The sequence below is a fragment of the Delphinus delphis genome, chromosome 11 (assembly GCF_949987515.2).
Source record: "Delphinus delphis chromosome 11, mDelDel1.2, whole genome shotgun sequence".
Classification (NCBI taxonomy): Eukaryota; Metazoa; Chordata; class Mammalia; order Artiodactyla; family Delphinidae; genus Delphinus; species Delphinus delphis.
The window spans coordinates 92,337,818-92,352,026 of record NC_082693.1 but is presented as its reverse complement, the minus strand read 5'-3'; the positions used below and the strand labels follow the sequence as shown (position 1 = coordinate 92,352,026).

The 14,209-nt window shown below is 45.5% G+C and overlaps 1 protein-coding gene across 5 annotated transcripts in view; it reads left to right on the top strand.

The window, feature by feature from the left end:
• The window catches only part of PLA2G6 (phospholipase A2 group VI), a 49,901-nt gene that overhangs the window by 8,803 nt on the left and 26,889 nt on the right, over positions 1–14,209 (top strand). For all 5 annotated transcript variants that reach the window (XM_060025647.1, XM_069541210.1, XM_060025649.1 and 2 more), the window contains 2 exons: positions 11,340–11,555; positions 12,578–12,761. In XM_060025647.1, the coding sequence (XP_059881630.1) occupies positions 11,340–11,555; positions 12,578–12,761 (400 nt within the window). The remainder of the gene's footprint in view (positions 1–11,339; positions 11,556–12,577; positions 12,762–14,209) is intronic.

The window sequence follows — 14,209 nt, the reverse complement described above, 5'->3', positions numbered from 1 at the left end:
TGGTCCGTTGCCCCACACACACTTCTCTCCTTTGACTCCTCCCAGGTCTCAGCCTGGAGGTCCCTTGGGCGAGAGCAGCTTCTTCAGGTTGACATCTTAGGGGTCTGTTGGGGGTGGGGCTGCTTTTAAAACGGAGGGAGGGGCTTCCTGGACTCGACACCTTCCGGCCCATCAGGGTCCCGGCAGCAGGGGCTGGGGCTGGAGGACTGTTGCCTCCCTCGAGGCTTGACCCGTACAGATGGAGGGAGGGAGGAAGGATGGGGAAGCCGAGAAGGTCAAGTCGGGGAAGGCCCAGGGATCACCTGTAGCCCTGGGTCCTTAAGGCGGCGTGACTGTCCTTGTAGGGGCTGGCTGGCCGACGTTTGTTCAGGGGAGCCTGCAAGGGGTGGACAGCTGCTCTTCTCAGGGCATGCTGGGCCCCCCTCCGTGGGCTAGAGGAACGTCTAGGAATCCAGGACAGGGCTGAGGAAACTGAGCAGCTGCAGGGCCGGTTGGGAAAAGGGGGGAGGAGTGACCAAGGACCCCAAATGCAGGGTCCAGGGAGCTTGGCAGACCAGGGCTGAGTTGGGCTACGGCTGACGGTCCTGCTTCATTCGTTCACCCATCTGGCTGTCCTGTCGTCCAGGGAGTGAGCTGGGAGGCGCGGATGGAGGATGGAGGGTGGGAGGCTGGAGCAGAGGTTCTGAAGAGCTGCAGAAATGGTGATGCCAAGGCCTGGGAGTTGCTGGGAGTGAGGGCTGTTGGGGGGATGGGGGCACTGTGCCAGCGCCCTGGGCTTTTCACTGGGGGTAGTCATCGTGGGGGCTGCTCCACTGCTCTGAACACCCTGCGCTTTGTGGAGAGAAGGCTTGGTGTACTGGACTTCCTCTTCAGGGGGCCGAGGTTCTGTCTTTTAAGTCTCCTCCTTTACTTGCCTGGAGGGCTTTGTCCCCAAAGTACTTAAGTGTGTTGGACGGAGGTGTGAGGGTCCTGCTTCCAGCCTCCAGGTAGAGGTGCTCCTGTCCTGTAACTGCAGAGCTTCCGGCTGGGGGAGGGGATCAGGGTCTTCTGAATCCTCAGGTTTTATTCCCTAAGGCCTGGGAGTCCCACAACACCCCTGTGGGTGGAGAGTTGGACGCTGGCTGATACAGACGGCATCAATGATAGTATCGCGTTATATTAGTGCATGTGTGAGGTGCTGGTCTAACTGTTAGCTCCCTCTGTCCTCACCACAGTCCCCAGAGGTAGGGCTATTATTGACCCCTTCTTACAGAGGAGGAAACAAAACTCAAAGAAGTTAAGTAACTTGCCTGAGGTCACAAAGCCACTCATAGCAGAGCTGGGGTACAGACATCCTGGCTCCAGAGCCCACCTCTTCCTTTTCCTCCAGGCGGGCCGCTTTGCAGCGTGATGAGCTGGGCCCATCCTGGGCCCCCAGCCTGACATATGGTCCAGGCGCCTGGCTCTTCTGGGGTGAGCCCCGTGGTGGTCACTTGTAGCACCGCCGTGTACATTGTGATAACGTCCATACTTCTCTTCCTGGTACGAGTTAATCATTTACTGCTGACATTGATTTGTGACATATGCTGTTTGATGAAGCCCGCCAGCCCCTCGCTGGTATCTCAGCAGAAGCAGGGCTGCACATCCCAGGAATCCTGGGAGGAATGATCAAAGCGTGTGTGACACGTGATCTTTACTTCTCGAAAGGCGACTGACTGTTGATGCCCTCTGTGCTGGGACTTTGCCTGGACACACACCCTAAGGTTTGCCCGTTCACTGTTTATCCAGCCCACAGCCCATCTCCACCAGTGGCAGGTCTCTGCCCTCGAGGGGCTCAGGCAGTAGCCAGAAAAGGTGGATCAGGACCCGGCATTCAGTGGGGTCAATGTGGGGTACATGGGCTTGTGTCAGACTCATGTTCCCCGGACAGACCTTCACTCTTTACACGTTTTCTTTGCCTTTGTTTTTCCATCTGCTAAGAATGCTCTTCCTGCACTCCTTGGCCTGCGACTCATGTGTCCCTGCTCTGTGAGCCTGTGCTCACCCCTCTGTTCTCCCTCAGCAGTGTCTGTACCTTTGTCCGCCCCTCTTGCCACGGATTGCCACATGTCTGTTTGCACATCTGTCTCCCCCACCAGACCACAGAGCTCTGGAAGGACAGGGCCTGGGTCTGAGTCAGTATTCCATTGTATGGAATGTACCACATCTTCTTCATCCATTCATCTGTTGATGGACGCTTAGGTTGCTTCCATATCTTAGCAATTGTAAATAATGTTGCCATGAACATTGGGGTGCATGTATCTTTTTATTTACTTACTTATTTATTTATTTGGCTGTGTTGGGTCTTTCTTGCTGCACATGGGCTTTCTCTAGTTGCAGCAAGCGGGGGCTACTCTTCCTTGTGGTGCTCAGGCTTCTCGTTGCAGTGGCTTCTCTTGTTGCGGAGCACGGGCTCTAGGTGCACGGGCTCAGTAGTTGTGGCTCGCGGGCTCTAGAGCGCAGGCTCAGCAGCTGTGGCTCACAGGCTTAGTTGCATGCGGCATGTGGGATCTTCCCGGACCAGGGCTCGAACCCGTGTCCCCTGCATTAGCAGGCGGATTCTTAACCACTGTGCCACCAGGGAAGTCGGATATTTTTCTATCTTATCTTCTAGAAGCTTTATTGTTTTGCTTTTACAACTAGGTTGATAATCTACCTGGAATATATATTTTTTTTAATGTATGGTGTGAAATAGGACTCAAGTTTCTTTTTCTTGTTTTTCAGCTGGAGATTCAGTTTTCCCAGGACCTTTTATCACAAACTGTTCTTTTCCGCTGCTCTAGAATGCCATTGGACATAAATCCAGGCGTCCCTCCCTGTAGGAATGAATTCGTTTCTAGTCACTGTTCTATTTTTCTTTTCTTGCACCAATACAATGCTGCCTTGTAACTTCATAATAAATCTTGATATCTGGTAGAACAAGTTCTCACTTCCTTCTTCTTCAAGATTATCTTGACTATTCTCAACTCTTTGCATTTTTATGGGACAAAGAAGTTCCACCCACAAAAGAAACAAGCAAAGAAAGAAAGAAACAAAGCCTCTGCTCTTGAGAGTTAAGATTGGTGGTGCACTGACTCTATAGATCAGTTCAGTAAGAATTGACAACTTGGTGGCGCAGTGGTTGAGAGTCCGCCTGCCAATGCTGGGGACATGGGTTCGTGCCCCGGTCCGGGAAGATCCCACATGCCGCGGAGGGGCTGGGCCCGTGAAACATGGCCGCTGAGCCTGCGCGTCCAGAGCCTGTGCTCCACAATGGGAGAGGCCACAGCAGTGAGAGGCCCGCGTACCGCAAAAAAAAAAAAAAAAAAAAAAGAGTTGACAACTTAATACTGTCTAGTCTTCCAGACTATAAAACCTGAAATACCCTCCCACTTATTTAGGTTTTCTTTAATTTCTCTCAATAATTCTTTGTAGTTTTCTGCACATTCGTTTTGGACATATTTTGTTAGGTTTATTCCTAGTGTTTGACATAATAATTTAATAAATAAATGATATTTATTAAAGTTTAATTTTCTACCTGTTTGTTGTTGTATAGCCAGGCAGTTGATCTTTTGTACATTCATCTTGTGTTCAGCAACCTTGCTAAACTCATTTATTAGTTCTAATAATTTATCTGTAGGACTTTTTGGGTTTTCTGAGAACATAATCATATCATCATGAACATAATGACAGTTTTTGCTTCTTCCTTTCCAATCCTTATACTTATTATTTATTTTTCTTGCCATGCTGCACTGGTAAGAATGATGAGTACAATGGTGACGCAAGCATCCTTATCTCATTCCTGTCTCAAGAGGGAAAGCTTCAACATCATACCATTAAGCATGATGTTTGTTCTAAGTTTTTTGCAGATACCGTCTGTTGCATTAAGGATATTCCTTTTTATTCTCGGTTTTCTAAGAGCTTCCTTTTTTAAAAATTCACGAATGGGTGTTGTATATTATCAAATGCTCATACTGAAACAATTGAGATTTGCATGTATTAGCTCATTAGTTTCTCCTTTATTTTGTCAGTGTGGTGAATTATACATTGAGTGGGTGATTGGTTGGTTTTGAAACGTTAATGCAGCCATACATTCTGGGAATAAATCTCTCCTTGTCACGATGTAGCATCCCTTTTGTATATTGCTAGATCAAATCAAATATTTGTTTAGGATTTTCAGCACTATGTTTATGAGAGATATTATCCTGTAATTTTCTTTTTAAAAAACATTCTTATCAGGTTTTGGTGTCAGCTTTAACTGGCTGATAAAAAAAGTTGAGAAGTAATCCTTCTCCTATTTTCTGAAAATTGTTTAAGATTGATATTACTACTTTCTTAAATGTCTGGAAGAATTCATGGGTGAAGCCATCTGAGCCTGGAGTTTCCTTTGTGTGAAGCTTTTCAATATGTATTCAATTCTTTAATAGATACCAGACTACCAGATTTTCTCCTTCTTCTTGTGTCAGTTTTGGTATGTTGTGTTTTCAAGAAATGTCAAATTCATTGACATAAAGTTGTTCATAATGTCCTCTTTTATTCTTTTTAACATCTGAAGAATCTGAAAAGATGGTACTTCGGGCTTTCTGTATTTCTCATTGAGTTTTGTTAGGGGTTTATTGATTTTTTAAAGTCTTTTCAAAGAACCAACTTTTGACCATGTTTAAGCCAAATGCTGCTGTATGTATACTAATGCCATTTCCCCTGTCCATGAGCTGTTTTATTCATGTTTAAGTAGTTAAAAATTGCAACATGCACCCTTGACTTACTACAGTCTAACCTTTTTAAAAAATATTTTAATTTAATTTATTTATTTGGCTGCTTTGGGTCTTGGTTGCAGCCTGTGGAATCTTCGTTGCCCTGTGTGGGATCCTTTTTTTTTTTTTAGTTGCGGCACGAGGGCTCTTTAGCTGCAGCATGTGAACTCTTAGTTGCAGCATGTGGGATCTAGTTCCCTGACCAGGGATGGAACCCAGCCCCCCTGCACTGGGAACGCAGAGTCTTAGCCCTGGACCACCAAGGAAGTCCCACAGTCTACCTTAAATTGGTACTTTGACACTTCCCTGACAATGCAGAAACCTTTGAATATTTCAATTCCATTTATCCATCTCATCAACTTTTTGTGATGTATTTTCATTTTAATTAAATATATATGTAAATATTTCTGTCTGTATACCCCCAAACATTTTTATTGTTCTTAGAAACAGTCAATTCAGGGAATTCCCTGGCCGTCCACTGGATAGGACTCCATGCTTTCACTGCTGAGGGCCCAGGTTCAATCCCTGGTCAGGGAACTAAGATCCCACAAGCGGTGTGGCATGGCCAAAAAAAAAACCCAAAACACAGTCAGTTTAGATTTGCCCACATAATACCTTTTCCAGTGTTCTTTATTCTTTCCTGCATTATGTTGCTTCCATCTGAGATAGTTTTCTTTCTGCTTAAGTCTCTTAGTGCAAGTCTGCTGACAGTGGATTCTCTGTTTTTCTGTCTCTAAAAATGACTATATTTTACCTTTATTCTTTTATTTTAAACTGAATAAAAACGTGGGGCTTCCCTCAGTTCCCTGAGTAAAAGTGTGGGGCATACCTCAGTGTGCTTCCCTTTTCTCAAAATCCTGGCCCGCTATGCCTTGCCTGCGTTTGGTTCTCTCCAGAACCTTCAAATATTTGTTTGAATTTAATCCTGCCTTTATATTTGTTTTCACCAGGAAGGCTAGTCTGGTACAAACTCCTCTGTCATAGCCAGAAGTGGAAGTTCATCTCACAAAGTTGATATGTGATGTTTGCATTGTCATCGAGTCAAGGTAGTTCCCAAATTTTACCGTGACTTCTTGTTTGAACCGTAGATAATTTGTATGTATCTTGGTTAATTTGTAAACATATGGGAAATTTTTCGTTATCTTTTTGTTATCGATTTCTAGCTTAATTGCATCATGGTTGGAGAACATAGTCTAAATATTTTCAGGTCTTTGAAATTTGTTTAGATTTGCTTTATGGCCCAGCATGGGACCAATATTTATAATTTTGTGTGTGTGTGTTTCAGAAGCATGTGTATTCTGTACTTGATGGGAATAGTGCTTTATATATGTCTGTTAGGTCAAGTTTATTAATTGTTCTATATCCAATAGGGATTTTTTTTTTTTGCTCTGCTTTTTGTGTAAGAAACTAGTAGAATATGTTAAAATCTATCAGTGTGACTGTGGATTTGTCTAGTTCTCTTAGTTCTGTCAAGTTTGACTTTATTTTGGAGTTTTATTATTAGATACATAATTATCATATTTTCCTAGTGAATTGAAACTGTTATCATTACAAATTGTCCCTCTTTGTGTCCAGCAATGCTTTTTACCTTAAGCTTTACTTTTTCTAATATTAATATAGCTTCACCAGGTTTCTCTTGGTTAGTATTTATATATTTCCTTATAATTTTAATCTTGTAAAGAATATGTAGTTGTCTTTTCTTTTCCCTGTTATCCAGTCTGTTATTTCTTATATTTATTTGGAACATTTAGTCTATTTATACTTCATGTAATTCTGATATATTTGGGTTTAAATCTACTGTCTTACTGTTTGCTTTTTTTTTGGTTATTCTTCCACCTATTTTCTTTTCTTTATTCCTTTCTTTCTTGTCTTCTTTTTATTTTTTGGTTTTTGTTTTGTTTTGTTTTAGCTTTATTGAGATGCAATTTACAAAAAATAAAATTTACCAATTTTAAGTGTATCATTCAATGGATCTTGATAAAGGTACACACTCATGTAACCATCACCACAATACAGATGCACAACTTCTTTGTTATCCCCCAAATTTCCTCCGTGCTCCTTTGTAGTAATGCCTCTGCACCCACCACAGCCCTTAGCAAACACTGATCTACTTTTTTTTTTTTAATAAATTTATTTATTTTTATTTTTGGCTGTGTTGTGTCTTCATTGCTGCGCACAGGCCTTCTCTAGTTGTAGCGAATGGGTGCTACTCTTAGTTGCGGTGCGTGGGTTTCTCACTGCGGTGACTTCTCTTCTTGTGGAGCACAGGCTCTAGGCACGTGGGCCTCAGTAATTGTGGCTCACGGGCTCCAGAGCACAGGCTCGGTAGTCGAGGCGCATGGGCTTAGTTGCTCCACGGCATGTGGAATCTTCCCGGACCAGGGCTTGAACCCGTGTCCCCTGCATTGGCAGGCGGATTCCCAACCACTTTGCCACCAAGGAAGCCCCAACACTGATCTACTTTCTACCCCTATAGTTTTATCTTTTAATCATACAGCATGTAGTCTTATGAATCAGAGTTTTTTCCCTTGGCATAATGCTTTTGCAATTTATGATTAAATGTTTTCTTATTATTCTATTTTTCCGTCTCTATTAGCTTGGAAATTTATACTCTATTATTATCTTTTAATGATAGCTTTTGGGAGGTAGTTCTCCTTGGGTCTCTTGTGTTTCTGTACATCTTACAAGCAGAGGCTCTGACTAGTTTTGTTTCGTACTGTCTTTACAAGCATGTTTGTATTGTGAACAGCCTTGGAAGATAGAGGTAGAGTCTATCTCTAGAGCAAAGGGTAGGTTTGCTTACTCTTCTATATAATAAAGATAATATTTTCCTCCAGAGCAAAGATTAGACAGATTTTCTCACTGATGATTATAACAGATTCAAGTTCCCTACGCTCAGGGTTTCTGTCTTCTAATGCAACATGAGCAGGTGTCACCTGACCCTCTTCATGTCACCCTCTGGGAAATGGATCCCAGGGAATAGGCGCAAGTGCTGATACTCTGGCACAAATGCTACTGCTGTGAGTAATAAATTGCCCTTTGTCCTTCATCCAGGAACCTTGTGTCTTCTGCCAGCATCCATGAAACTGTGTCAGGCTAACTTGTTAGTTTGCAAGTAGGGTAAAATCTGAAACCCTTCACAGTTCTTTTATTTATTTATTTACTTATTTATTTAACATCTTTATTGGAGTATAATAGCTTTACAATGGTGTGTTAGTTTCTGCTTTATAACAAAGTGAATCAGTTATACATATGCATATGTTCCCGTATCTCCTCCCTCTTGCGTCTCCCTCCCTCCCACCCTTCCTATCCCACCCCTCCAGGTGGTCACAAAGCACCGAGCTGATCTCCCTGTGCTATGTGGCTGCTTCCCACTAGCTATCTATTTTACGTTTGGTAGTGTATATATGCCCATGCCACTCTCTCACTTTGTCCCAGCTTACCCTTCCCTCTTCCCATATCCTCAAGTCCATTCTCTAGTAGTTCTGTGTCTTTATTCCCGTCTTACCCCTAGGTTCTTCAGGACCTTTTTTTTTTTCCCTTAGATTCCATATATATGTGTTAGCATACGGTATTTGTTTTTCTCTTTCTGACTTAACTTCACTGTCACTAGAGTATGACAGACTCTAGGTCCATCCACCTCACTACAAATAACTCAATTTCGTTTCTTTTTACGGCTGAGTAATATACCATTGTATATATGTGCCACATCTTCTTTATCCATTCATCTGTTGATGGACACTTAGGTTGCTTCCATGTCCTGGCTATTGTAAATAGACCTGCAATGAACATTTTGGTACATGACTCTTTTTGAATTATGGTTTTCTCAGGGTATATGCCCAGTAGTGGGATTGCTGGGTCGTGTGGTACCCTTCACAGTTCTTGATAGAACCCTAGAGATTGTAACACACATCCTTGGCCTTACTGAGGTATAATTGGTACTTTGGCCTCTTCCAGAACAATACAAGGGTCTTAGAACCCTTTAACTCCATTTATCCCACTCCAGACTTCTATGCCATGTATTGTTTTTTATTAATATTTTTATTTTAAACCCAACAAGGCATTATACTGTCAATATTTATTTAGATTCACTCACATATTTACCATTTTCATGGTGCTTAATTTTTTTCCTGCATCTTTGACCATCCATCTAGGATCAACTTTCTTCTACCAGAAGAAAATCCTTTTGTATTTCCTTTTATTTGAGTCTGCTAATGTCACAGTCAGTCAGACTGTCTCTCTGGTGTATTTGTTTGTTTGACTAGTGAAATATTTTAATTTCAACGTCATACTTGAAGTTTTTTTTTTTTTTTTCTGGGTGTAGAATTCTCCATGGCATTTATTTTCTTTTAGCCCTTTAAGGATGTCATCTCATTATCTCTGGCTTCCATTGTTGAGTTTCATTGTTGAGTCTGATGGTTGCCCTCTGAAAACATTTTTTCTCTTTGCTTTTTTTTTTTTTTTTTGTAGTACGCGGGCCTCTCACTGTCGTGGCCTCTCCCGTTGCGGAGCACAGGCTCTGGACGCGCAGACTCAGCGGCCATGGCTCACGGGCCCAGCCGCTCCGCAGCCTGTGGGATCTTCCCGGACCGGGGCACGAACCCGCGTCCCCTGCATCGGCAGGCGGACTCCCAACCACTGCGCCACCAGGGAAGCCCTCTCTTTGCCATTTTTAATGTTTTCTCTTTGTGTTTTGTTTTCAGCAGTTGTTACGTGGCACATGTGTCAGTTATTGCTACGTTACAATATGTTGACCAACATGTGTCATTTTCAGTTGTTGCTATGCAACAAACTCTCCCAAAATTTAGTGGCTTAAAACAGTATCAGTTATTTAGCCCACAGATCTGCCATTTGAGCAGAGCTTAGTGGGAAAGGCTCAGTTTGATTCTACATAGTATTAGCTGGGGTGGCTTGACTGCACGACCCACTTTTTTTTTTTTTTTTTTTTTTTTGCGGTACGCGGGCCTCTCACTGTTGTGGCCTCCCCCGTTGCGGAGCACAGGCTCCGGACGCGCATGGCTCACGAGCCCAGCCGCTCCGCGGCATGTGGGATCTTCCCGGACCAGGGTCCAGGAGTTAAGTTAAGGGTCCAGGAGTTAAGTTTATCCAGGGTTAAGGGTCCAAGAGTCATCTCCATGATGCTTCAGCTTCCCTGTGGTATGATGGCCGGGTCCCAAGAAAGAAGAGATAGAGGCTTCCAGTCTCTTAAATCCTTGCTCTAGAAACTAGGACGGCATCACTTCTGTCATATTCTTGGTAAAGCAGTTACAAAGCCAGGTTAAAGGGTAAAGACACATAAATTCCCACTGCTCAGTGGCTCAGTGGGAGGAATGTAAGTGTGGATTTGGCGGGAGGGGGTAGAGGAGGATTTATAGAATATTTTAAATTAATGGAATAATGTTTTCCATCAATTTTGGAAAGTTCATAGTCATTAACTCTTCAACTATGGCTTCTGTACAATTCTTTTTCTATTCTGTTTTTGTATCTCCACTTATATGTATGTTAGATCTTTTCATTATATATTCTATGTCTTTTATCTAGTTTCCTGTATTTTCCAAGCTTTTGTCTCTCCATGCTTTATTCTGTTTACTTTTTTCTTACCTGTCTTCCTTTTCACAATTTTCTATTCAGCGTTGTCCAATCTGCTATTATACCTAACCACTGAGCTCTTAATTTTGGCAATTGTATCTTTAAATTCTGCAATATCCACTTGGTTCTTTTTTTTATATAGTTTAAAGTGTCTTGCCAAAATTGTAAATCTTCTATTTTATCCTAATATTGTCATAGTTATTTTAAAGTCTGTGTCAGGTAACTTCAGTATTTGTAGACCCCCCAGTTACAGATCTGTTTCTCTTGTATATTGTCTCTGTTGGTTTTCTTTCGTATTTTCTTTTTTTAAAATATTTATTTATTTATGGCTGCACTGGGTCTTAGTTGCGGCATGTGTGATCTTCCGTCACGGCGCACGGGCTCTTCGTTGTGGTGTGCGGGCTTCTCTCTAGTTGTGGCACGCTGGCTCCTCTCTAGTTGTGGTGTGCAGTCTCCAGAGTGCGGGGGCTCAGTAGTTCCAGCGCACAAGCTGTCTAGTTGTGGCGTGCAGGCTCAGTAGTTGCGGCACGTGGGCTTAGTTGCCCTGCGGCATGTGGGATCTTAGTTCCTTGACCGGTGATCGAACCTGCGTCCCCTGCATTGGAAGGCGGATTCTTAACCATTGGACCACCAAGGAAGTCCCATCTTTCATGTTTTCTTATCTCTTCATGTGCCTGGGGAGTTTTGCTTTCATGCTGGACCATGGATTTGCAACAATGCTTGTGGAAATATACGTGATGATATTTTTTGAAAAAGAAAGAAAGGGAAGGAAATCTTTTCAAATAAAAAGAAAGCCCCAACTCCATTTAGGGGTGTGTGTGTGGGGGGGGGGGGTGGGGGGTGGGGGAAGGGAGTCCAGCTGGAGCAGGTCAGTCCACAGCAGGAAGCAGGCAGGCACCTGTTTGCAGGGACACAAGGCTTCAGATTCCATCAAGGGCACAGTCCAAGGGTTCCTCCCGGCTCACTTCTGTGTCTTCCTCCTCTACCCTGGCTCCTCAGGCTCTTCCAGCTGGAGACAGAGGCCGATGCCCTGGTGAACTTCCAGCAGTATTCTTCCCAGTTGCCGCCCTTCTACGAGAGCTCCAACCACATCCTGCATGTTGAGGTCCTGCAGCAGCTGACCGACCTCATCCGCAACCACCCCAGCTGGTCGGTGGCCCACCTGGCGGTGGAGCTGGGGATCCGAGAGTGCTTCCATCACAGCCGCATCATCAGGTGGGCGGGAGGCTTGGCCAGGTGGGGCAGGAGGGCAGGACCCTGGGGATACTGGGTGTGGATGGGGAGTCTCAGTCCAGCCTCAGTTCCCCTCCATAAACTCAAAGGTTGCCCAGAACGTTTGACTTCAAAAGGGGCAGCATTGCCTCTGGGTTAGAGCAGGGGAATGCTGACTAAAGTCAGAAGGAACAATGTAACATTTCTGGGGTGCCTGCCAGGTGCCAGGCCCCTGGTAGCTGTTTTATACCCACCATGAACTTGAATCCTCTCAACATGCCCGTGAAGTAGTGTCATCCCAGTGAGAGGTTATGTGACTTGTGCAAGGTCACTCAGCTGCAGAGGGCTGAAGAGGCTTCAGATCCGTGATGTCTCCTTCCAAAGGCCTGGTTGCCCTTCTGGAAGCCGGAACGCTAGTCTCGTATGTCTGTTCGGCCAACATGCCCCTGGGGAGGGCCCCGTGCCAGCCAGAGGACTCGAGCTCCCCATCCTGCCCTGAGGGAGCCACGCCTCCAGTTCTCTGCTTCAGGCAGCTTGGTGCAGCTCCCGGGCCCAAAGCTCAAAGATCTTCACTGCCTTTTACAGTTTACCGGCACGATCTTGGACAGAATGGTGTTTGATCTCACAACAGTTCTATCGATTTCCTAGGGCAGGCGTGGCAGGTATTATTTTTATTTTTTTGTAGACAAGGATATTGAACCCTAGAAAAGTTCAGTGAATCGCCCGCGGTTGGTGAGATTTCTGCCTTCTGCGATTCTTTCTGTGCCAGCCCCACTGCCCACTTAAGGCTGGTGTGGCCCTAGGGCACATCCCTCATACAGGTGTGCAAACTGAACTAAAAACCGATACAGATCACATCAGTTACAGGTAAATTGTGACTCAGCCCTGAGTTTGAACCAGCCAGCTTGAGCAGGGCACGAATGCTCTTGGGCTCCTCCCCCACCTCCCCTGCGTCTGCACTTGGCTTTCTCAGTGCCCCGCCCACCTCGTGCCACACCCCTCACCTCCCCGGCCCTCCCCTGCAGCTGCGCCAACAACAGGGAGAATGAGGAAGGTTGCACTCCCCTGCACCTGGCCTGCCGCAAGGGCGACTGGGAGATCCTGGTGGAGCTGGTGCAGTACTGCCACGCCCAGATGGACGTCACGGACAACAACGGAGAGACCGCCTTCCATTACGCCGTCCAGAGTGACAATTCCCAAGTGCTGCAGGTGAGCAGGGGTGGAGACAGGGCGACTGATTCTGGCCGCTCCTTACCACGGCCGCAGCTGTCTTTGGGCCTCTGGGCTCAGGTGTCCCTCCGGGCCTCTCACTGTCCCCACCTTGATCCTTGAGGCCTGAGCCCCTTCCTGGAGGGTGTAGCCCCACCTGGCACTTGCCTCCCCATGCTTGTCAAGGAGACACATCCTCGGCCACTTTGCTCCTACAACCCTGGGAAAGTCCTCCAACCCAGCAAACTGAGTTCAAGGTCTAGTCCCGTCAGTCAGTTTAGTTCAGCTTCTCCTGATCACTCACTGTAGGCTGGGCCCCTGGGCCGGGTGAATTTCAGCCCCTGCCTGGAGGCGCCCGTGGTCCAGCAGGACCTGAGCTTAACTTTTTACAGTAACTCAAAACAAACAAAACTCCATCTGGCTCCTGTAGGCATGTGCACCAAAGGCACTCCTTCCGTTAAATTTTTGATTAGCTGGGCAGAAAAATAAAAATTGTAGGCAAGTAGACCAAATGATGAAAAGGCTACCTTATATATCAGATAGAAAAGACAGAATACTGGGCAGTATTTTACTGCCTAGAATTAGAAGATTCTTCTAAAGGTTCTATCCTTCTCTGTGCCTTGGCATCAGAATGGGACCACATTATTCCAGAAAATTTGGATTCCTGCCTCATGATTAATGCTCTCAGGGAAGGGAATTCTATGCCCACTGTTGAACTCTGCCCTCACTGAGACCCCACTGTGTGCTCAGCACAACAGCACGTAGAACCTGCCTCGATTCAGAGGGCGGGTACACACTCTTATCAATCTGTCCTTTACCGCTGGGCCCGTGCCTGACCCTGTACTCAGTGTTTTATGTGTTCTAGTTAATTCTCAAGATAACCTCTGTGGGCGGGGGCCGTTATCTTCTTCTCTTCGCCAAAGAGACTGAGGTTCAGCGAAGTTTTGTGCCCGGGGAGGGGTGCCACGGAGCTGTGAGCGGTGGGGCTGGCCCTTGAATCGGGCCTGGATGCCAGCACCTCGGCCAGCACCTGCTGTGTCCCTAGCCTGTCCACAGACCCAGCCGGTCACGGGGGTGCACAGGGGTCATAATTAACCTCAGGGAAACAGCTTTCAACCACAGTCGAGGAAATAAAATCCTCATGGCTGTTTTATTAATACTGGTGTTGTGTTTTGTTTTGTTTAATGAAAAAATAATACCTACACGTAGCTGAAAAATTCAGGCAGGACAGAAGGGTATGCAATGGAAAGCAAGTCTCATTCCCACCCAGGCCCCCAGTGGCCATCCTAGGTACAACCTCTTTTACATTTCCTGATTGAGAAATGTATCACACACGCCACAGTCATGCCAGACCAGCGGCCCAGCCAATACCGGCACAGTCAGCTTCTCTCTCCCCCCAAAGCCTCCTTTCCTGGTGGCTTCTCTCGAAGTTCTTGTCAGTGTTCTCG